This window comes from Oryctolagus cuniculus, chromosome 4, assembly GCF_964237555.1.
Source record: "Oryctolagus cuniculus chromosome 4, mOryCun1.1, whole genome shotgun sequence".
NCBI classification, from domain to species: Eukaryota; Metazoa; Chordata; class Mammalia; order Lagomorpha; family Leporidae; genus Oryctolagus; species Oryctolagus cuniculus.
Window position 1 is genome coordinate 132,594,037 of NC_091435.1, and position 24,094 is coordinate 132,618,130.

The 24,094-nt window shown below is 39.4% G+C and overlaps 1 protein-coding gene and 1 long non-coding RNA gene across 2 annotated transcripts in view; one reads left to right on the top strand and one right to left on the bottom strand.

The window, feature by feature from the left end:
- The window catches only part of LOC103350414 (uncharacterized), a 259,649-nt gene that overhangs the window by 108,114 nt on the left and 127,441 nt on the right, over window positions 1-24,094 (top strand). The window lies entirely within an intron of this gene.
- The window catches only part of CPA3 (carboxypeptidase A3), a 28,665-nt gene that overhangs the window by 2,888 nt on the left and 1,683 nt on the right, over window positions 1-24,094 (bottom strand). Inside the window, 10 exon segments of the mRNA XM_070072681.1 lie at window positions 3,817-3,901; window positions 5,203-5,404; window positions 7,006-7,100; window positions 8,281-8,372; window positions 8,375-8,390; window positions 10,069-10,170; window positions 11,459-11,551; window positions 11,645-11,713; window positions 12,086-12,119; window positions 22,762-22,886. Of these exon segments, the coding sequence (XP_069928782.1) occupies window positions 3,817-3,901; window positions 5,203-5,404; window positions 7,006-7,100; window positions 8,281-8,372; window positions 8,375-8,390; window positions 10,069-10,170; window positions 11,459-11,551; window positions 11,645-11,713; window positions 12,086-12,119; window positions 22,762-22,886 (913 nt within the window).

Genomic DNA, 24,094 nt, shown 5'->3' on the forward strand with positions numbered 1-24,094 from the left:
CACATCTGCCTCCCAGGGTCTGCAACGTCAGGAAGATGGAGTCAGAGCCAGAACCGGGAATTGAACCCAGGCACTCTGATGTGGGATCTGGACATCTTGACCACTAAGCTAAATGACAACTCCTCACTCTGGCTACTTTAAAGTGAGAGTGCCTGGGCTCCACCTACCTGGTGAAATAAGAATCTTGGGTAGGGCCTGATCATCATTCTTCCATCATTCTAATAGGAAGTTGGACTTTAGACTATAGATTATGTCAGCTGCTATTTCCCCAGGTTTCAAGATCTATTACGTAACTTACCTGATATGTTTGTTTCCTAGTTTTAAATCACAAACTTATATTTATTGTATTCTGAAGGTCAGAGATCCCTCCATGATCTGAGTTTAAAAAAGTGTTCCTTCATCCTTTTTCTTCTATCTTCATCAAAGCACAGAAAGAGAAAAACTGGCAAATGCTGGATGCTTTCCTCCAAATCTGGGGGCTTGTTAAGTGACAGGATATTAGAATGATTAAATTTTAGTCATGGGAGTACATTTGTTTTGTATTCTTACCAAGTTAACCACTTTGCTCCCCTCTGCTTCTCATGAATGTTTGATTAACATTCAATCAAATATAGTATTAAAGCAGTCACTCCTAGAAATTTCAAACATTTATCAAGCTGCTACAGCCCTGTATAAAACAGGAAATTCCTTCCTAATCTCAATCTTTTAAAAGGACATTTTGCTATAATACAACAAGCACATGTAAAAACAATGGTACACAGTTACACAGAGTAGTAACCCCTCTTGACCCTATCCTTCCATTTTGAAGGTCGCGCAAGATGGCATTGGAGCTATGGCATCTTTTGCTGTCTGCTCCTGCAAACAGAATTTAACTTCCATGAGAGCAGCTATTGTGTCTTGACTTTTCTCATCTCTGAAACTGAGAATGTTGAGCTATTACATAGATGTCCCATGAATTCTTGTTCAGTAAGGGATTGTGATACAATGTCCTGCATAGCTATAGCTGCCTTACATTTTGCATGTACACACTCACACATCCACTATGCCCCCCCCCCCATACACATACAAGGATACTTCAAAAAGAGGAAGGGAGGGAGGGAGGGAGAGAGAGAGAGAGACAGAGAGAGAGAGACAGAGAGAAAGAGGTCTTCTGTCTGCTGGTTCACTCCCTCAACTAGCTGCAACAGCCAGCTTGGGCCAGGCTGAAGCCAGGAGCCAGGAGCTCCATCTGGGTCTCCCACATGGGTGCAAAGGCCCAAGTACTTGGGTCATTCTCCACTGTCTTCTCAGGCACATTAGCAGGGAGCTGGATCAGAAGTGGAGCATCCTGTTTTTGAAAAGGCAGTCATATGGGATGCCATTGTAGTAGGCAGCAGCTTAACCAGTTGTACCACAATGCCAGCACCCGTGAACTTTTTAAAGTATTCTTTGACACTGTAATTGCCTTTTGCAAAGTTTGTTCCTGTTGGGAACTCTTTGTTCTTTGTCTCTGAGAATATCTCTGTGCTCTTCCCACTCAGTTTAGTTGCTCTTACATGATTGTCTGGGTGCTTTAAATGGCCCTGGGTATTTCTCAGTATCTCCTAAGTAGGCTGACATTTTAAACTGCTATTCTAGTCTGTTCCCTTTTTCTTTGCTTTGTGCACTTTTGACACAAACACACACATGTAGTTGGGTGTATCTCATCAGTTTTGAAATCTTGTCATCCACCTGTGTGTGTAATGAATCCCTGAATGGCTACATTATAGCAAAATCTATTTGGATGCTGGAGATCATCTGTGTCAGTACACTTTTGCTTTAGCACTGTAACAGTGACTGGTTTCTAGGTGATGGTTGGTACATGTTTGCTTGGAATGGGACTTGTCTTTTTGTTTTGTTTTTAGTCATTTTTCCAATTTTACCAAAGAAGCCTTCAATAAATAGGCTGTCAAAATTGTTTTGGATAACTCTGACTTTTTAAAATTCCATAAAAATTACTGACGATGTAGTTTTTGTTTCACATTTGGACTTCTAGCTTGGGTTAAGGAGGTGTTGCTAAGCTGTGGCCATGCAGAGTTATTGCAAGGAATCCATAAGCACATATTTACTTTTTTAATCCACAGATTGTAAAAGCGTCATGGAAGTATGAATGTGTGTTTGTTGGTGGTGGGGTTATCTGTGAAATGTTTACAAGATAAAAAGCAGTCTTTATGCTAACAAGGTTGGCTATCATTGGTGCCAAGAGGCTAAATCAAGGCCAGTTCTGTTGGAGTTTCAACTCATCATGTTCACTGCTTTTGAGTAAGCCAAGCCTTCATTTTTATTGAATAATTTTATGGGAATGATTTCTGCTGTTTGTCCATGCCTTGAATTGTGCTTTAGGTTGTGCGGTTGAGAGATCTGAAGCGTTGTTGTTACTTTAGAAGACTTAGGTTTTGTTACAAAGGTAAGATTTCATAAGCAAATTATAGAGAATGTTTATAGATTATAGAATGTTTATAGATTATAGATAATGTTTGGTATTAGGAATTGAAGCTTAGACTTGGTATGGAAAAAGGTAATTTTTACTAAAGTAATCCCAAACTAAGGCTGGTGGGTGTTTGCCATAAAAACAGAAATGATCTCATTTCCCAAGGTCTGAATGAATGTTTTTTGGTGAAAACTAATGCATTTTTGTTGTTATAATTATTGCTTGAAAATAGAAAAGCAATGGTAGCTGCAAAAATCAAATGGGGGAATAAGGTTCACAGTGGTGAAGATCATAGACGTTGGTTTTGTTAAAACCTGGAATTAAGTCCCAGCTTTAGCAATTACTAGTAACTGGGAAATAGTGCTGCCTACTTCATAAGGTCTTTATGAGGATTAATTGAGAATATTAAAATCAAGGGCTAAGCACAGTGCCTAAGTTGTAAGAACAAAACAAAACAACAAACAGTTGCGCATATTGCTCAGCCTGTTCAAATCATGGCTAGTTTCCTATTTTTGTGAATGAGGTTTTATTGGCACACAACTATGCCTATTGGTTAACTTACTGCCTGTGGCTGCTCTTGAGCCACAATGCCCCAGTTGAGTAGCTGCAATAGAAGCTGATGCCTTCAGCAAAGCCAAAATGGTTTACTACGTGATCCTGTACAGAAAAAGCCTGTTGATTTCTGGGGTGCAGAATAAGAGACAAGAAAATCAAGGCCAAGAAATCTAAGTCAATAGCTCAGAAACACAGAAAATGAAAATCTAAAAATAGTGAAGAATAGGAAGTGGTACTAATAATATAAATCAAAAGCAACAGAACTAGAACCTTGTGACACTTTTTCTTAGTCCACCATGTGGATTTCAGTTGAGCACAATGGAACGGGATATGTAAGAGAAACTGGTTTCCATATGACCAAAGTGGCTGGATCTGAATGTCTAAGGAAAAGACTGCACTTGCATAAGGGCAATGGCAAGGAATAGAGGCCAATGAAAGCTAAATGGTTTTTTAAAAGAGATGTAGAGTGTCAATAAGGTCTTGTTAGTTTCTGTAAGTATAAACATTGATAGAGGTGGTGGTAGGGGATAGGAAATAGGTTAATTATTCTGTGAATTTGTCTTTATTTAATAATTTCTGTTGACATTATAACCCTGTAAAACATCAGTATAATTTGTTCCTAGGGAAGTCTTATCCCAAGAAAAAGACAGAATATAGCCACTGGATTCACATAGAATTCAGAATTTCCCATGAAAGGTGGCATTTAAATTAACGATTTTAAATTTTAATCCTAATTCACAAATGTGGTAATAAAAATTATTGATAAAAAAGAACCAGAGAAAAGAACACTGTAAATAACAGGAAAAACTCACAAATTACTGATGCTGTTGGGCCGTAGATGTAGTGGGTTTCATATCGAGTTGACAGAGCGTCAGTGCCAATCTTGGCAACCTTGACCTAGAGAGCAAGGAAAGTTGGAGCAGAACAATAGAACACCATGTAAATACTTGCATCATCAGTGGTGTGAGCATTATAGCCAATACCACCATGTGGCATAACATAGTGGGTTTAAAAAAAGTAAATGTTACTGATTATTTGGCATTTGAGGATCAAAATAAAATGAACAGTTAAATGAGGAACATTTTCAACAAGATATGTTGTCATTATAAAAATTCTTCTTAATGAAAAATCAATTATGTACAAGTACAGTAGTGCCACAGCTCATTTTATGTTTTTATTCTCCTCTGCTCCTTTCTTTTGAAAGAAAGAATATCCTCTCAGATATTTTTCTGGAGACAGGTTTCAGTTTTTGTCTCTTCCCAAGTAAATTTCTCCAGTTTGTTCTGTGATCTCCATTCCATTGTCTTCAATAGGTCTATATTGGTGCAGGACTTTCTCCCCATCTGACCTCAGCGTGCCAAGCGAAGAAAGGTAGTTGATGCTCTTTAAAATAAATCTGTTAAATTGGGGTTTCTATTTCAGAGCAGTATTTCTTGACGTTTGATGTATATTAATATTGTGTGCCATGAGAACTGATTGTTGGAATGAACTACAGGAATATTGTCACTAACATAATTGTTTTTCAGGTGAAGATGTTTTTAAAGTTTATAACCAAGAAATAAAATTTTAAAGTCAATTTAATTGCTTTGTCAGAACTCTCATTTTACTCAAAGTGATTTGTTGTATATCTACACATTTTTATCCATAATATCATTTTCCAGAGTAGCCTGAAATTGCATTGCTTAATTTGCATAAATTAATCAAACTCATGGGGTCAAATCTCAGGTAGTTTGGATAATAAGTGACTCAGGTCACATTTGCTTGTTTATTTTCTTTGTTATCTATATGAGAGTACTTCAAAAATTATAGAAAAATGGAATTAAATTTATTTTGGTGTAAAAATTGAAATTATAGCATAGTTTTTCATAATATACAAGAACTTTTGTTTACATAAAAATGTATTTGAGAAATAGAGACACAGAGAGAGATCAAGAGACAATGAGAGAGAGAGAGACCTAGACATTTCTTCCTACTGAATTTTTCTTGGAATCACATTGAAAGATTTTATTATTGATATATTTTTATTAAGTGAAAAATTAGTCTGAAGATCATGATTTTAACTCCAAGGCAAACTTCATTAGTTATTTTCTTTGGCATTAAAATCTGAAATTTTTTCAACAGAACCCAAGTTGTTAATGAAGAACAGACAGAAAGGCAACCATGGTGTTAACGTATGAACTCAGATTTTTTGTACATACCAAATCTTCATAGTTGGGTGGCAATTGTGATGTAAACCCATAGGGAAACAATAGCATCTGGGAACAGGAGTGGAAGGTGCTAGAAGCCTTGATAGACTTCAGGTGGCTTTGAATGAAGTCAGCGACAGCTTTTGTCTCTTTCTCAGACTCTGGCGCAGGGCCCCAATAGAAATTCAGACACGGTTACTGGTGTCAGGGAAAGCTGCAGAAGATATGGTGGATGAGATCACAGTCTGCTCCATATAGTATAGGCTCTGCCTCTTCTAACGTGGATTCCATAATCATTCTAAACACTGACCTCTCATGCTTACAGGGCTGCCTCCATGTCTCTCTTGTCCTCGTCACTGAGCACCAACTCTGTACACACATGCCAGATTGCAACAGACTTAACTCCTGGGAATGTTCTTAGCTTTGTTCATTTCCCTTGCTTTCCTAGGGCTCAGGAGTTGATATGTTGGGGGCAACTCAGGGCTTGGACCAGATAGACCTAGTTCCAACTCAACTGCAGCTCTCATTCTCTGGGAACTAATCTTTGAGCCCAAGTTTATTCAGTCTGTTTCATCAGGAAGCTTGTCTGCAGTTATTGTCATATTCATTATGGAAGAATGGAGGTAAAAACTAAGACATTACTTACAACCAAATGATATGAAGGGGGGCAGTGGTAATTTCTCTTTGAAATAGGTCATGATGAGTTCAAAGTCATCAGGACCTAGAACACCATCTAAGGTATCAGACCTCTGCTTGGCAGAGCATTTCATTAAGGCTTTTCATTTGCTTTGCCTCAGATGTTTCTGTTTGCTAAACTCTTGATAAATGACCTGTATGTTGGTTTTAACCACTAATTTCTCAATCTTGTTTTTTTTTAAAGATCGATTTACTATTTGAAAGGCAGACTGACAGAGAGAGTGAGAGGAAGAGAGAAAAATCTTCCATCCACTGGTTTACTTCCCAAATGGCCCCAACAGAGTCAGAAGCTTAGAACTCCATCCAGGTCTCTCACATGGATGGTAGGGGTTCAAATACTTGCACCACCATCTTCTGTTTCCCCGGGCACATCAGCAGGGAGCTGCTTTGGAAGTGTAGTGGCCAGGACTCAAAATGGCACAGTGGGGGCTGGCAACATGGCTCACTTGGTTAATCTTCTGCCTGCGGTGCCAGCATCCCACATGGGCACCAGGTTCTAGTCCCGGTTGCCTCTCTTCCAGTCCAGCTCTCTACTGTGGTCCTGGAGGGCAGTGGAGGATGGGCCAAGTGCTTGGGCTCCTGCAGCCACAAGGGAGACCAGGAAAAAGCACCTGGCTCCTGGCTTCGGATCGGTGCAGTGTCAGCCATGGCGGCCATTTGGGGAGTGAACCAATGGAAGGAAGACCTTTCTCTTTGTCTCTCTCTCACTGTCTACAACTCTGCCTGTCAAATATAAAAAAAAAAATGGCACTATGATACGGGATGCTGGCATTGCAAGCAGTGAATTAGCCCTCTGTGCCACAACAGGGCACTGGTTTCTCAGTCTTTGTCAGACCAGGAAGAGGATCTCTTCAGATTATCTGAATTTTTGTGCATCTGGATCGTGCCTGATTTTTAACGAGCTAGATTTATTGTTTAACAGATGGCCGGATAAGCAGCTCTGTCCCTCACACATCCTCCTGCAGTGAAACAGTAAAGGTTTCTCAGTAGCAGTGATGATTATCTTCCATCATGTGAAAATTAATACTCAAGGAATACCTACTTTTATTGAAACAAGTTGGTGGTTTACTTAAGTTTGGTGTCTTAATGCTCAGTTTTCCAGAAGAAGAAGTCTGCTACTCACCATTCCATGAGACATTAAAATTCCGATTGAGGTCAGTGCCGATGCAGTTGGAATTTCGGGTCTTGGAATGATTTTTTCTCCACATGCGGTACTGCCAGATTGAGTGATAGAAGTGTTAATACAAAATCAGTTTGCATTTTTTTTCAATTTGATCATCTCAGATTCTCTCTGCAGGTATCTAAAGCTTTATTTAAAATCTGTCTAGTTAATTTGAGGCATTTATTATAAAGAAAAAATATTTTCTTATAATTTGTGCTTTTTCAGAAACACAGTTTTTAATATTAATATTCCTAGGTGTTGATGACATAATTCATTTAGCTTTAAAAACCACTGATTAGGTCTTTATTTTAGAAAATAATCAATAGTGTTCTGAAATCACCCATATTTAATTATAATTTTATTAAAATTTTCAGCATTTATAGGTTCAGATATAATACAAATAAAATTATTACTGTTCAATGAAATTTTTGGAAGAGAGCTTGATATGATATTATCTGCCTGGAAGTTCAGATTAATTTTATTTAGCAACAGGAGGGCAGTAAAACATCTGGTGAAAAGACAGATTTTTTTTTTTAAATCTTTTCTATACAACAGCTCATCTCAATTCCATCCTTAACTTATGGAATATAACAATTTCTCATTTGAAATCAATGTATTCATAATGTCTTTAAGTGACTCCTCCCCCGCCTTTTAAAAATTAATTTATTTGAAAGGCAGAGATCTTCCGTCTGCTGGTTTATTTCCCAAAATGCCTGCAAAAACCAGGCAGAGCCAGGCTGAAACTAGGTGCCAGGAACTCCATCTGAGTCTCCTACATGGGTGACAGGAACCCTAGTACTTGGACCATCATCTGCTGCCTTCCTAGGCATTAACATGAAGATGGGTCAGAAGTGGAGGCAGGGGGCCAGTTCTGTGGTGTAGCGGGTAAAGCTGCCGCCTTGCAGTGCCAGCATCCCATATGGGCACCAGTTTGAGACCTGGCTGCTCCACTTCCAATCCAGCTCTCTGCTATGGCCTGGGAAAGCAGAAGAACTAAATAGTTACCCAACCTTAAAATAAATGCCAAAGAGAAAAAGAAAGGAAGGAAGGAAGAGAAGGGAAAGGTGGAGGGATGGAGAGAAATATCACTGTATTCTTAGAATTTTATCTGTGAACTACATGAAATCTCTTCTCTTTATATTAATAAAAACTAAATGCTTAACAATCAATGTGTATTAAAACCAATAAATAATATATCATTTAAATGCAAACAAGAGAGTACTAAGTAATACCTGTGTCCGTGACCAAATATATCCATCAACATTGAACACTGGAAGAACATAAAAATTCATTTGATCCAAGAGTTTGGTCATAATTTTATTTTTCCATAACTTTTGGTTGCCTGTGGGAGTAGGAAAAAATTAGGCTCTTGTGTGAAAATCAGCTACTGTGTGGAAAGCTGTGGTTATAATTGTAATAACTACCCTTCCTTGAGTCATTGGCCCAGGGTCAGATGATTTCAAATGTATTGTCCTTTAATGATGCAAAAATAAACAACCCATATATATATTAAAGAAGAAAAAGAGAAGCAGTTGTCAGACCAGTCACATTAGTTGCAATGACCATTCTTTTTTATAAATAAATTATTTCTTTTAATTTATTTTGAATGGGGTAGAGAGAGAGAGAGACAGAGAGAGGGAGAGAGGAAGGGAGAGAAAAAGAGAGAAAGAGGGAGAGAGAGAGAGAGAGAGAAAGTATCTCCCATCTGCTGGTTTACTCCCCAGTTAACCACATCATAAAGGGCTGGGCCAGGCTGAAGCCAGGAGTCAGGAAGTCCACTGGGGTCTCACACATGGGTGGCAGGTACCTAAGTGCTTGAGCCATCATCTGCTATCTCCTAGAGTTCACATTTGCAGGAGGTTGGACTGGAAGTGGAGATGAGATTGGAACCTCAGACACTCTCAAGGGGCTGTGGGTATCTCACATGGTGTCTTAACCTGCTGTGCCATGAGGCCTGCCTGCTAAGAGATTTTCTTGTAGTCCTATAATTTTATATTTATTCTTAGTCAACATGAAATATTTGTACTTATTTATGGCACACATATATGTTCCTTTATGGGTTGAATAAAGGGAGCTACAACAATTGCAGGAACAAGTCAATTCTCTGGGCAGGTTCTTCTCTGGTGAAAGTATCCATGCCTAGAAAACCTTGTCATGCATGCAGAAGTTGGCAGAAGAACAAAAGTAAAAGATAGTAGGGGGGCTGGCTCTGTAGTGTAGCAGGTAAAACCGCTGCCTGCACTCCTGGCATCCAATATGGACACTTGTTCGGGTCCTGGCTGCTTCATTTCCTATCCAGCTCCCTGCTGATGGCCTGGGAAAGCAGTAGAGGAAGGCCAAAGTGCTTGGGCCCCTGCACCTGCGTGGCAGACCTGGAGGAAGCTCCTGGCTCCTGACTTTGGATCGGCGTAGCTCCAGCTGTTGCGGCCATTTGGGGAGTGAACCGGTGGATGGAATACGTCTCTTTATCTCTTTGCCTCTCCTGCTCTCTCTGTGTAACTCAAACTTTCAAGTAAATAAATAAATAAATCATTTTTTAGAAAAGATAGTAGGAATCAATACATCATTGGTAGAGTGAGAATAACACACAGTTACTCTAGTTTTAATGTAAAAAATGAGTTATTTTGAACTTGGAAAGGAATTTTAAGTATGAAAATACCAAGTACATGTGGGGCCAGTGACACATCCAAACCAGAACTAAAGGTCTATGTTTTAAGCTCATTGAGAAAAGGTGAAATTTGCAGATTGTAATATAAAGGTAGTTTTAGATTTCCCATGCTTAATTATAAGGGGAAATTTCATGTTAAAGCTGAGAAAGTTTTAGGCTCATCAACTCTCAGCTGGAATTCTAGGAGGAGCAATAGGAGGAAAATCCAGAGCATTTATTCCCTGACAGCGTCAAATGTGGGTCTTCTAGTTAGGTGAGGCTGCACTCGTTTGGAAGGGAGTGTTGCCACTTGTAGTACTTGAGACTTGACAGTCAAATGAGACTGTGAGTGTTCCTGTTCTGATTCACTTACCTGGTAAGCAAACCACTGGCAGAAGGCTGGGGAGACCCATTCTCGTGCATGAATGCCACAATCCATAAAAATAGCCTTTCTTCTTTCATCTTTTTTCCCAATCTATTTAAAAATAAACTTAAGATATTTTGCATGAACGCACACATTGATCTCATGTCATCCAATAACTCATTCATATTCTCAAAACAGTGCTTTCCCTGTCTATTGTAGAATGTATATGCATACTTTTCTGAGAGGACCGTGGTATATGTCCTTAAATGTCTACACATAATTCATAATCTATTATATTGAATATTTTTCGAATTTTTCTTATGGTCAGAGCTACTTTTAGAGTTTAAAAATATCATAATCTATCGTTTCTCTTATTGCTGACATCTTATGAGAAATAGATTATAAGATACCTTCTATCATTTCCTTTTGCTTTTCTGGTTTCATAAATTGGAGATGCTCATCCCGGAGTGCAGCAGGCCTTAGATTGTGTTTGGAGTGGGGAGGAAGAATGGTGTTGGATATTTGAAGGAATGTCATTTTAAAGAGAGTTTGGATTTATTTTGGGGATTGGAGACGATGAATGGATCGGGATTCAGGGTAAGGATGGGCTTCCTGTTACTGAGGGAATGCTTCAGGAGCTATTTCTTTGAATGTACAAAAATCCAGTAGCAGCTGAATGGCCATTGTCAGCTCATTACAGAGGGAATTGCCCTTCAACATAAGATTTAAACTGTACTGTCCTGGGGTCTCACTGTTTTATACACAAAAGACATCACGAACTCTTGTAAGAAAGCTGTGGGATGACATATCTGTATGGGTTTCTCCGCTGTGCAATCTCTGACATTTTATTCAGACATTTTCTTGATTCCACTGAAAACCACCTATCACTTCTATTTTATTGCTGAAATGTCTAGAGGTCTTTGTTTTCTTAATATTAACTCAGTAGTGACTCAAATTAACTTTTAAACTCATTTTTTTTTAAAAAAAGTAATAAGAACCAGTGGTTTTGGAACTATTTTTACCTTAAGAACATATAGTGGGCCGGCGCCGCGGCTCACTAGGCTAATCCTCCGCCTAGCGGCGCCGGCACACCGGGTTCTAGTCCCGGTCGGGGTGCCGGATTCTGTCCCGGTTGCCCCTCTTCCAGGCCAGCCCTCTGCTGTGGCCCGGGAGTGCAGTGGAGGATGGCCCAGGTGCTTGGGCCCTGCACCCCATGGGAGACCAGGAAAAGCACCTGGCTCCTGGCTCCTGCCATCGGATCAGCGCGGTGCGCCGGCCACATCGCGCTGGCCGCGGCGGCCATTGGAGGGTGAACCAACGGCAAAAGGAAGACCTTTCTCTCTGTCTCTCTCTCTCTCACTGTCCACTCTGCCTGTCAAAAAAAAAAAAAAAAAAAAACATATAGTGGGTTGTCTTCAACAGTAGATCCAATTTTGATGTGAAAGACCATTTCTGGATGCTTATACATCATTTTTTCAGTCCACGCCTCAATCTTAAGAGCAAAACCAGTTTTGAGAAGTTAAACCAAATGAAAACAAATGTTGAGGTCACATTTTCTTTACAGTAGAAGCATTTTATAATCTACCTTGTCCCAGTCATTATATTTTGCATGGCTGTGTCTACCTGGGATATCTTCTTTAACATCAAACTGTTTCTCAATCTCGTTTATTTATTTATTTATTTATTTATTTATTTATTTATTTATTTTTGACCGGCAGAGTGGACAGTGAGAGAGAGAGAGAGACAGAGAGAAAGGTCTTCCTTTTCCATTTGTTCACCCTCCAATGGCCGCTGTGGCTGGCACACCGTGCTGATCTGAAGCCAGGAGTCAGGTGCTTCTCCTGGTCTCCCATGTGGGTGCAGGCCCCAAGGACTTAGGCCATCCTCCACTGCACTCCCAGGCCACAGCAGAGAGCTGGTCTGGAAGAGGGGCAACCGGGACAGAATCTGGCGCCCCAACCAGGACTAGGACCTGGTGTGCCGGCACCACAGGCGGAGGATTAGCCTATTGAGCTGTGGCGCCAGCCTCAATCTCTTCTTGTAGATCATCAACCAGGATCCTGTTTGACAGAGAGGTGACAAAATGCTCTTTTATCATGGGGAACAGAAGCATGGCTATCATTCATTTGCAGAAAAGTTCCCTTCCTTTTCCTCTATCTTTAATCAAGTTGGATGTTTCTTCATTATTCTCCTCTAGCCATATCCTTCGGACATGTCACGTGTCTGGCTTCTGATCTCCCAATTTATCTAGACCTGTGTTGTCCAATATTATAGTCTACAACAACAAGTGGGTGTAGAGCACTTAAAATGGGACTTGCTCAAAATAGATTCTGTGTGTGTAAAATATATACTGATGGGGTATTCATTCGACCAGTGGGTAAAATGCTGGTTGGTTGCTCCATGTCCCATATCAGAGTGCCTGGGTTAGAGTCCTGCTCTACTCTCCATTCTAGCTCTGGATAATGTGTACCTTGGGAGGCAGCAGGTGATGGCTCATGTACTTGGATCCCTGCCACCTGTATGGTAGACCTGGATTGAGTACCAAGATCCCAACTGTGGCCTGTTCCTACTCCCTGTTGTGGCCATTTGGGGGCTGAACCAGTAGATAGCAGATCTTTCTGTCTTTCTCATTGTGCCTTTCAAATAAATAAATCAATCTTTAAAAAATATGTATTGAATTTTGAAGGCAGTATGAAAGTTGTATTAACTATCTCATAAATAATTTTATGTTGATTATGTGTTGAAATAATATTTCAGATCTGTTAAGTTTAATAGAATCAGTTTTACCTGTGGGATTTTACTTTTTAATGTGGCAACTAGCATATTTAAAATTAATGTGTGGTTTGTATTATGCTGCTGTCATACTCATCATTGTCCTCCAAAGCACACACACATTCACACATGCAACAAGACAGGCAACAAAAGATATCTTTATACACAACTCTCATGACCATCCTTTATTATTTTGACACTCAGAAAGCTGGGGGAAACCTGAATAACAACAATAATGATAATGACCATGATCAATCTTCATCATCAAATACTCAGCACTTATGATGTGCCAGGCATTGACTTAACCTTTTTATGGGCATTAAAAATTTATTCTTCATGTGAGATTATTATTTTGATCTTACAGATGACAAAACTGAGGCAGAAATTATTTAAACAACTTGGCTATGTTATGGAGCTAGAAAATGGCTAGGGTAGTTTGGAGGGGTAAAATAAGAGGCAGGAAAAATCGTGGGGAGGCTACTGCTGGGGTCAGGTTTATCTCACCACCTTCTTCCCATTTTCATCTCTTCCTCATCAGCTTATCTCATCACTGCACAGAGTCCCCCAGCTCTAATGGTTACCTGCCAGTTGCCTCCACTTGCATGTCTAGGTCTAGTCTCTCCCCTGAGCTCCAGGACCAGACATTCAAGAGTTGACCTGATATTTTTGCTTTGGCTCGGACATTGATTTGTTTGATATGGATCAAATACTGCTCTGAATACATTACTTTATTTAATCTTGTCAATATTATCAGTTTTACAAAAGGGGAAATTATTGCTCAGAAAGATTAAACACGATTTATATATGGTGGAGTTTGAGTGCAAGATACCTGACTTCAGTATTTATGTGGGACCCTGCTTTGTGGCACAGCAGGTTAAAACCCTGCCCGCAAAGCCTGCATCCCTTGTGAGCACTGGTTGTCCCAGCTACTCTACTTCTGATCCAGCTCCCTGCTATTGCATCTAGGAAGGCAGTGGAAGATGGCCTGAGTGCTTGGGTCTCTGCACCCACGTGGGAAACTCAGAGGGGTTTCCAGTTCTCTGGCTTTGGCCTGGCCCAGCCCTGATCATTGCAGCTATTCAGGAAGTGAGTGAGTGGATAGAAGACATTCATTTCTCTCTCTCTCTCTCTCTCTCTCTCTCTCTCTCTCTGTCTCTCTCTTTCTCTACCCCCCTGCCCCATAACTCTGACTTTCAAATAAATAATTAAATCTTGAAAAATTATATGTATAAAAATGCCATTTTCATCATATAGTCAAATATTTTTAGGAATTTTGTCTGTTTTGAAATATTCTAATTAGCTACATTAATCTCTTTTTTAACTCTTGCATAAGAACTAATACTTAAGTATAGTAAAACTTGGGTCTGGGCCGGCGCCGCGGCTCACTAGGCTAATCCTCCGCCTTGCGGCACCGGCACACCGGGTTCTAGTCCTGGTCGGGGCACCGGATTCTGTCCCGGTTGCCCCTCTTCCAGGCCAGCTCTCTGCTGTGGCCCGGGAGTGCAGTGGAGGATGGCCCAAGTGCTTGGGCCCTGCACCCCATGGGAGACCAGGAGAAGCACCTGGCTCCTGGCCTCGGATCAGCGTGGTGCGCCAGCCGCGGCGGCCATTGGAGGGTGAACCAATGGCAAAGGAAGACCTTTCTCTCTGTCTCTCTCTCTCACTGTCCACTCTGCCTGTCCAAACAAACAAAACAAAACAAAACAAAACAAAAACTTGGGTCTGGCATTTGACTCAATGATGGAGACACCACTTGAGATGTGCACATCCCAAATTAGAGTGCTTGGCTTTAAGTTCAGCCTCTGCTTCTGATCCGGCGGCTTGCTGATGTGTATCTTGGGAGGCAGCAAGTGATGACTGAAATACCTGGATTCCTGTCACCCACTTAAGAGACAGAGTTCCTGGCTCCTACCTTTGGTCTGGCCCAACTTGGTCTGTGGCAAACATTTGGGGAGTGAACCAGTGAATAGTAGATCTCTCTCTCTCTCTCTCTCTCTCTCTCTGTGTGTGTGTGTCTTTCTGTGTCACTCTGTCATTCAAGTAAAAGGCAAAATAATAAAACTTAAGAAAAACATAATAATCTCTCCAGTTAAAAGATACAAACTGGCTGAATGTATTAAAAAACAAGGCCCATCAATTTACTGCCTAAAAGATACACATCTTACCAACAAAGATACATGCAGACTGAAAGTAAAAAGATGGGAAAAGATATTCCATGCTAACAGAAAGCAAAAAAAGAGGGTCAAATGTAACTATCCTAATATCAGACAAAATAGACTTTAACACAAAAATTATCTAAAGTGATGATAAAGAGCACTATGTAATGATTAAGGGATCGATTTATCTGGAAGATGTGACTATAATAAATGTATACATACCCAATGCCAAGGCTCCTGGGATTTAAGAGAAATGTTAATGGATCTAAAGGGAGACATAGATTCCAATACAGTAGTAACGGGGGACTTCAACACACCACTTTTATCAATGTACAGATCAACTAGACAGAAAAATCAACAAAGAACCAACAGCTAATTGACACTATGGAACAAGTGGACCTAACTGATATCTGCACAACTTTTCACCCCACAGTGGCAGAATGCACATTCTTCTCATCAGTGCATGGAGCTTTCTCTAGAATAGACCTATGCTAAGACATAAAGCAAGTCTCAGCAAATTAAAAAAAGTTGAGATCATACCATGCATCTTCTTTGACTGCGTGGGATGAAGCTGGAAATAAGCAGCTCAAGAATCTCTAGATCATATGCAAATACATGAAGACTGACCAAAAAATGCTCCTGAATGAACAAGTGGGTCATAGAAGAAATCAAAGGAGAAATCAGGAATTTCTGGAAATGAATGAAGACAATACATCATATCAAAACATATGGGATACAATAAAAGCAGTGTTAAGGGGGAAGTTTATAGCAATTGGTGCCTACTTGAAGAAATTGGAAAAGTACAAAATAAATGAACTATCAATGCATCTTAAGAACATAGGAAAACAACAACAAACCAAACCCCAATTAGTAGGAGGAGAGAATTAATTAAAATTAGAGAAGAAATAAACAAAATTGAAATAAGAATACAAAACAGCAGTGAAATGAAGAGCTGAAAAAATAAATAGAATTTATTTTGAAAAAAATTTATATACCATTGGCCCAACTAACCAAAAAAAAAAAAAAAAAAAAAGAGGGAGAAGACCCAAATCACTAAAATCAGAGATAAACAAGGATATGTAACAACAGATACTACAGAAATAAAAATAATCAACAGGAATTAATACAAAGAGCTGTATGCCAACAGATTGGAAAAGCTAGAAGAAATGAATAGATTCCTGAACACATATAATCTACCAAAATCCAGTCATGAAGACATATAAAACCTAAACAGACCAATAACCATGATGGAGATTGAATCAGTAATTCTATTTTTAGTTTTCTTAAAGCTTTCTGTATGACTATTTCTTCTGCAAATAACTGCTTTCTCCTTTTTCTTCAGGAATTATTTCCTTTTTGCTTTGCTTTATTGCACTGGCTTAACTCTTTGAACAATGAAAATAAAAGTAGCAAAAGAAAGCTTTCTTTTTTTCCTGCTTTTTTTAAATAGGAAAAAATTTTTTTCTCCACTAGGTATGATGTTGAATGTAATTTTGACATTAATATAGCAATATTTATTTATATGATCAATTTACATACATTCCATTTATGCTTGCATTAAAGTCTGATTAGATTTCTTAATATGTTAAATATTATGTTACAGCAAAGCAGATTTACAAACTCCCTCACAAACAGCGGTGTTCCTGATATTTTGGATACATTTCCAAAGAGCTTGTTTAACTTAGAAGGGAGGCATTGGATGTTGGTGAGATGACTTGCTGAAAGCAAGCACACAGGCATCCAGTAGATGACAGCTGACAGAAAACAGCAATAGTAACAACATAAAGGTATAACACCAAGGTAAAACCACCTTGATGTAGGACTTAGCAAACACAGGGGTTGCTGGATGTGAGTCCAAATGGTCCAAGATACTTTGAAGTGTCGAGAGCCCTTAAAGATGTGATTCTCTTATAGCCCAGAATGAAAATTTGTGTTTAAAATATTTTTTCACTCAAAGATGAACTACGTTCAATATACTCTGTTTTCAGGACAGAGAATGATATTATATAATGGAAATATTTCAATGAAAATATTTAAAAGAAAAGATGTTTTGAAGTTGTGAACAACTTTCTTATTTGAATGATCTCATTTCCCATGGACTCCATATTTTAGGTAATGAACTGCGCGTGATTTTAATCTTGTTGGCGGTGAGTCCTGTAAGCAGGAAGGTACTGTCTGTTTTTCAGTGTTCAATCTAGTTATTTAAAACCATACGATGCTTTCTTTCCATTGCTGTGTATCCTGTCAAATAAGGAAACAGTGTCCTGTAGTCAGACATTCTTGGGTTCCAATCCCAATTCTGCTTCTCAATACTTAATATGATCTTGGGCTGTGCTGAGCCTCAGTTTCCTCACTTTTACAATGGGCCAAAATATAGCATGCAAGATTGGAGTGAGGATGAAATAAGGTGACATACGAGAAGCACTTGGCCGGCCTCACATCCGCTGTTTCTCAGTAGTAGTTAGGTTCAGTCCCAGAATGGACAGACACTTTATGGATGGCACATGTTTCTAAACTGGGCTTTGGCTCCTTGTGGTGGTTTGGCTCTTTGATTTCTTCAGTTGTTTATGATAATGAACTATGACAGTGCAGAGCTCCACTCGTCTCGGTTTCCCCTTGCAGCTTGACTGACTGATCTGAGTTCTGATGCGCAGCGCAAATGCTGTATCTCCTAATTAGAGTTTATTTAGCACATGGGACCAAGTACTGCTCATGAATATTGATTCCCATTAGCAGCACTGGCAAACACATTATTATGCACATTATATGTAACTCATTGAATGCTTAGCTTTGGACTTAGGAATCTGGGATTTCTGAGAAAATAAATTTGTGATAGCAATTTGGGGATTAGATAGGGCGTATTGCACTAAAACTCACATGGAGCCTGAGATTTTTGTAATTATATTTTGGGGGATCGCTACAGATATAATTAATTGCTTTTAGCTTTAAAGAGGGCATATGGCTTTTGCTCCACCTGCACTGATAGAAGTAGAAGAACCGAGGGAAAGAGAAATTTCTGTGATCCCAGAGGTTGATTTGCAACATAAGGCGGTATTAATTAGTCACAGGAAGCTTGTATCTAAGAATATTTTTAGACTTACACATATCAATTTAGCTCTTGTGATAACAGCAGCCAAAAAAAAAAAAAAAAAGAAGAAAGAAAAAAGAAATCGTGTGAGCTAAAATACAACCTTCCCACAAATGCAGCTGCATGAGGACATGAGAATGGTGCCAGATTATTGCTGATAGGGACTAAAAATTAAGCCTAAGGCTGGAAATTAAGAACTAGGGCCAGATGTTATTTTCATGAGCCCTTCCACTAACCAGCAGCAAGGCTTAAGCAGATGAAACCAAATTACTTTTTCTCAAATATTATTTTAGTGTTCCAAGATTGGTTTAATTTGTTTTAAAAAAGAATTCCTGAATGTAGGTGGAAGGACACATAATTATCACTGGGGATTTAATAAGTGGCTAATGTTTATTGAGGCTTTCTTATATGCCAGGCATTCTGCTCAGCACTGTGTTTACATTTTGTCCTGTCAACACTGTTATGTAAGTGCCATTTTTATGGAGGTTACTGTCACTACCGGTAAGGTACATTTGTTGAGATTGGAACTTAGCCATCTCTGACTTTGGTACCCTAATTGCAACCATTCTATAAGAATGCCTTATCACAAAAGTGAAACCCCTGGGTATTGTCTTTAGAAGCTTTTGTGAGGTTGCTCAATCAACCAAGTCTTGTGGGAACCTGCCTCCCAGCGTCAAGAAACAGGTAAGAGGTTCAAAGAAGAGGCATTTGACATTTTGAAGGATGCTTTTAGAGAGTAACAAAGGAATGCAGACCTGTGGGGCAGTGTAGATGATGGCCATAGACTCTGGTGTGTGTGTGTGTGTGTGTGTGTGTGTACGCACGTGTGCACAAGCAATGGGGAAGGCTATTAGGATGCCTGATAAACTGGTCTGGATTCTCTTATTGCAGTGCAGCAGGTTAAGGACTATTCACAAAGCATGAGTTCAGATTTCCACTCAATCCAATTTATCCCTAGTGACTCCCTCTCTGGGTTGCCACGCATCAAACTCTGCACTTGCTGACATGCATTTCCCAACCTTTAGGGCACACTATGTGTGGGATAATAAACTTTAAGGCAGTAATGCATTTGCTAGTAAGAAAAGAGACCATATGGTGATAGCCTCTAATTATTCCCTGTTGCATTTGTGTGTGTGTGTGTGTGTGTGTGTTTGATATGAGGGTGTCTATGTGTGTATGTGTGTGCATGTACTCATGTAAGCACATGTGCAAGTGGCCTTTCCCATACCTATATTAACACAAATAAAGAATATGTGCAAGGAGCAACTTTATGGTCTCAGCCAACCTCTATGAAATACATTCCAGTCTCAAATAGATATATTTGTTTGAAAGGCAGAGTGTTAGAGATGGGGGAATGAGAGAGAGAGAGAGAGAGAGAGAGAGAGAGAAATCTTCTATCTGCTGGTTCAATCCCCAAGTGGCTGCAAGAGCCAGGTTGGGCCAGGACAAAGGCAGGAGCCTGGAACTCCATCAAGGTCTCCTATACTTGGGCCATCATTATCTTCTGCCTTCCCAGGTGCATTAGCAGAGAGCTAGATCAGAAATGGAGCAGCCAGGACTTGAACCGGCACCTGTATGGCATGCTGATATAGCAGGCAGCCGCTTAACCCACTGTGCCACAAAGCTGGCCCCTAATGCATTCTCTTATTATCCACATTTTGCAGGTGAGGTAAATGAAGTGGGAAAATATTAAAAACTTCATCAGTGTTAACTTCTTACTGCATGAGTTGAATGGTACTAGACACAGACAGAATTGCTTCAGATGCTATGTTCTTTCCTACTACACTCTTCTGTTTTCCACTGATTCCTCTTCAACATTTGTAGCAGACCCAACATACATGTCATGGTCTTGGGCAAGTAGTATGTGAAAGTGTGGAGCAGAAGGAAAAGTGAATGCAGTGACACATTGTAATGATTTCTTTGATATGACTGGGTATACACTTGGAATATGAAGTTACGACTGAACATTATTAGATAATTAAACATTAAAATGAAGTGTTGATTATTGGTGTGTCAGTCAGTATATCTCCTTTGCATTTCTCACATAATCTTATGTGGACCTTAGTAAGATTTTATTTAATTGTAGCATTTATGTCCTATTATTGTCTTTTATGTTGTCTTCTGGATTACCTTTCATTAAACCTTTAATTTTTAATCTTACCTTTTGATCATAGGAAAGCTAGAATATCTGAAATGCAAAAGAAATCTAGTAACAACACCAGGGTTTTTAACTGCTAAATAAATATGGTGTCTGCCCTGAGGCTTGGGCCGATGGATGTGTTTTCCTTTCGACATGTGTTCATCAGTCTGTTTGAGTTTGTTTGTGGACTCAGCCTTTTATGATTTTGTGCAACTGTAAATAAAAATGAAACAAGTAGGCTACTTTAAAACAAAATCTGAATTCATAATTTAATTTTCTTAAAATTGAAAAAAATATCACCCACAGATGTTTGAAACTAAATAGTGGTTTCTATGCACTGTCTAATGAAGGGTGTCTGAGTACATCATGGTGTCAAACCAGCCTTTTACTGTGGTTTTATTCAGCCTGGTGCTTGGGTCCAACCAGATGTTTCTGTTCTTGGAACCCCTCTTCCGTTACTGAGTGACACCAAGTAGCAATATAATTAATATGCAGATAAAATTATCTATATAATTAGTACTTGGAAACAAGATTTTAAATAGTTCTTGTCTGCACCGATCATTTTACATATTTATATTTTTGAGGAAGGTAACTATCAATTATGTGGCTTTCCCACAACTGTGGCTAATTTGGGCCAATTTCTAGAAATTGTGTCTTAATTAGATAAAACTAATTTGTATAGGTAGCTTACCACTTTGGTTTTTGATGTAGTTAGCAAGAAACACTCTTGGTAGAAGACAAAGTGAAAGGCACATGTTTGTGAGAGTCTGGATTCGGGCCTCTAGCTGAGCTACAGTCATTTCAAGCTGGGAGAGACCTGGACGACCAAAGTGGGGAGAGGGACTGTGTGAGCTGTTTAATAAAGGGGAGGATGGCAGTCACCTTCTATTGATTTACTTCAGTATCTACACTCATGCCAGTCAGTTAGATATTTGCCTACATTACAAGGTTATTAAAAGGACAGAATATCTCATTTTTTAGCCTATTGTTCAAGCAAAGTTGTATAAAATTTGACCAGTACACTACTTTATTCTACCTTAGGCTGGATACTTTGTGAGAATTAATTGATGATCGGAATCTAGATAGGCTTATATGAATGAAGGAAGGAGGCTAATGTGATAACTGAGGCACTCGTTTGAGAAGCTTGGCTGTGAAGTGAATCAGGAGACTCAGGAACCAGGGCTGCTGTGTGGTGGAGAGGCGACTGCTTTCAGATGAGAACCCGTAACGTACTCTGAGTTTCTGCAGTCTTGGAGGTGCGTTTATGAACTGTCTACTCTAATTTTAACGACACCGTTTGTAAAAACAGAAAGGCGCATGTCAATATACTCACTTACAAAAGCCAAATGCTGGTATAAGTATGATTAATCATACTTTCACAATTTATTAGCTTCTACATTTTTATCACTGCCCACTTGAAACAAGAGCAAAACCAAAAACAAGGATGAGTAAACATCGCAATGAATAGCCTGCTACTTTTAAACCATACACAGGAATGCATACTCATATTATGGATGTCTTTCCTTAATTTCATTAGAGTTACCTGAGTATTTATTTGGGATGTTTTAGTAATATCACAGATGCTCTCAAGTCATGATGGGCATCTGCAAAATGATGTTATTGATATCAGTGGAATCTTTCTCTCTTCTAGGAGAAGGCTCTTTGAACTAAAACACTAAGTTAGGTAGTGGAAGCATGGAATAGTAGGTTCACAAGGAGAGAAGTAGTGTGTAGTGGTGCTTTGCCAGTGAGCGTCTCCATATGCGGTGAGAAGGCCTGGGAAAGTTAAAACTGCTCTCCTTACCACTTCCAACCACTAAATGTTTGAAAGTATAAAACATTTTTTTTCTAAATTATGCATTGATTTGTGATAATCATTGCTGGACTCCCTTTTGTTTACTGCCTCAGGGCCCAGACTGTACACATCCCAGGGTTGGTGCCCAATAAATTCTGATTTCCTCTTATTTCTCCGTGGAGTCAGAACGACTCATTTCTGTATCTTTGGCTATTTGAGATTCTCTCTTCTTTGATCTAAACCTTATTTTGTTGCCTTCTATGAGAAAGAATTTCTTTCATAAAGAATCATTTATTCATTATATATTTCATATGAACACATTTTTGCTTTTGGATAAGCACTGTATTTTGGCCTCCTCTTATGGCTCAGGAGAATTCAAATACAAGAACGTGGTGCTGGCCATCAGCGGTAGCTCAGGAGCTCTGTCTGGGTTGATTGCCTATTGGTTGTGATGAAGTGTGGCTGAACCATCCCTGCCTTTTCACATGGGCTCAGTGCTTATGAGGGGCTGGCCTGGAGTAGGCAGATGTAGGTGACTGTCATTCCTGCAGATCAGACGAAATATAAGAGGAAATGAGCTGTCAGGCTTGATCCTACCTGCTGGAAGTAACTGTGAACTTGATTTTACAGATAGAGCTTTAGGTTTGGGAGGACCCAATTAAAATATCTTTATTGTAATGCTTTCCTTTCAAATTCAAGGCCCCCCAAACTTCAAATATCCAATACATTTAAATATTTACATAGGACTTACTCATAGTGCATTTTATTTTGATCCAAGGCAGACTGGATGGCTCGGGATTCCTTCTCAGTAACTCAGAAATCCACTGTCATGTTAGCAGCCACGTGGTGGGTGGCATCTGGATACCAGAAGTCAAGCTGCAGAGATGAGTTCAGTGTTAGACACACTTGTTCACTTGCTCACCCAATACATATTTGTAAAGAAATGACCATGTTAAACTCCATGAAGGGAACTTGGGGTTCAGTGTGACTAAGATATGAACCCTTCTTTTAATAGGCTTATGAGCTTTTTGCAAAGAGCAGTTGAATATTGGAAATTTGGGAAGAAATCATTTGTACTGATTACTTTTTCAGGACATTGTACATTGCATCCACTTAGGCAAAAATGCTGAGTAGCTGTTTTTGTCAATCTGTTTGCTTCTACCATTTGGGGGTTGAATAGGATTATTTCACAATTGATTTAGCCATAGCATCTGGATCTAATTGGGATTTATATTAAATATCTGTCTCCCTCTCTCCCTGGCCAGGCCTCAAAACCAGATGTCCCTGTAAACTCAGGAATTCCTGGAAGGTTTGTGTCCAACAGAAGGGGTAGTCTCTCAGCCTTGTCATTGTTTTAGCTATATGTTCTTGGGAAAGTTACAAAAACTCTTTGTGATTCATTTCTCTCCCCTGAAAAATGGGCCTAATAGCCAGGGGTGTTGTGAAGTCATGAAATGAGTTTGAGGTCTGACACAACACAGGCATTTAAGAAGTGTGGATTTCCTTCTCTCTATCTCTCTCTCCCCAAGATTTTCAGAAATTAAGTAAAAGAGCCCAGAAGAATAACATTCAGCTTAGAATGACTCTGAGAAGATTCTAATTCTTGTGGTTCTTCAAAAATCATACTGAGTTGTGAACCAAACGAAGTACAGGTTTCCAACCTGGGAGATGCGAAGCAATTACTCAATTTTCACTTCTCACACAAACCTTATGGGCATGTCCAAGTCCCCCTGGATGTCTCATAATAGAAACCCACTGTAGCTCTGGGTCACTCAATTATGGGACAGTATGTAGCTGCTATGAACCAAACAACATGTCTGTTTATTTTGATCAAAAACTATAGCATGAGTTGGACATCAGAGATGCAGAATGATTTAAAGGCACGTTAGGCAGGTGATCTTATCATAAAAGCTTTTTCTGTGTTCTAGTATGGTCATGTGGAGCAAGAGTTTAGAGTTCAGTGGACTTTAATGAGCATTTATTAAGCACCTCACACAGAGCTCTGTTGCCATGACAGAAGAGGCTAATCAAGGAGTTTTGAGAAGCAAGAGGTTTTGTGTGGGAGACAGAGCCATATATGCTTG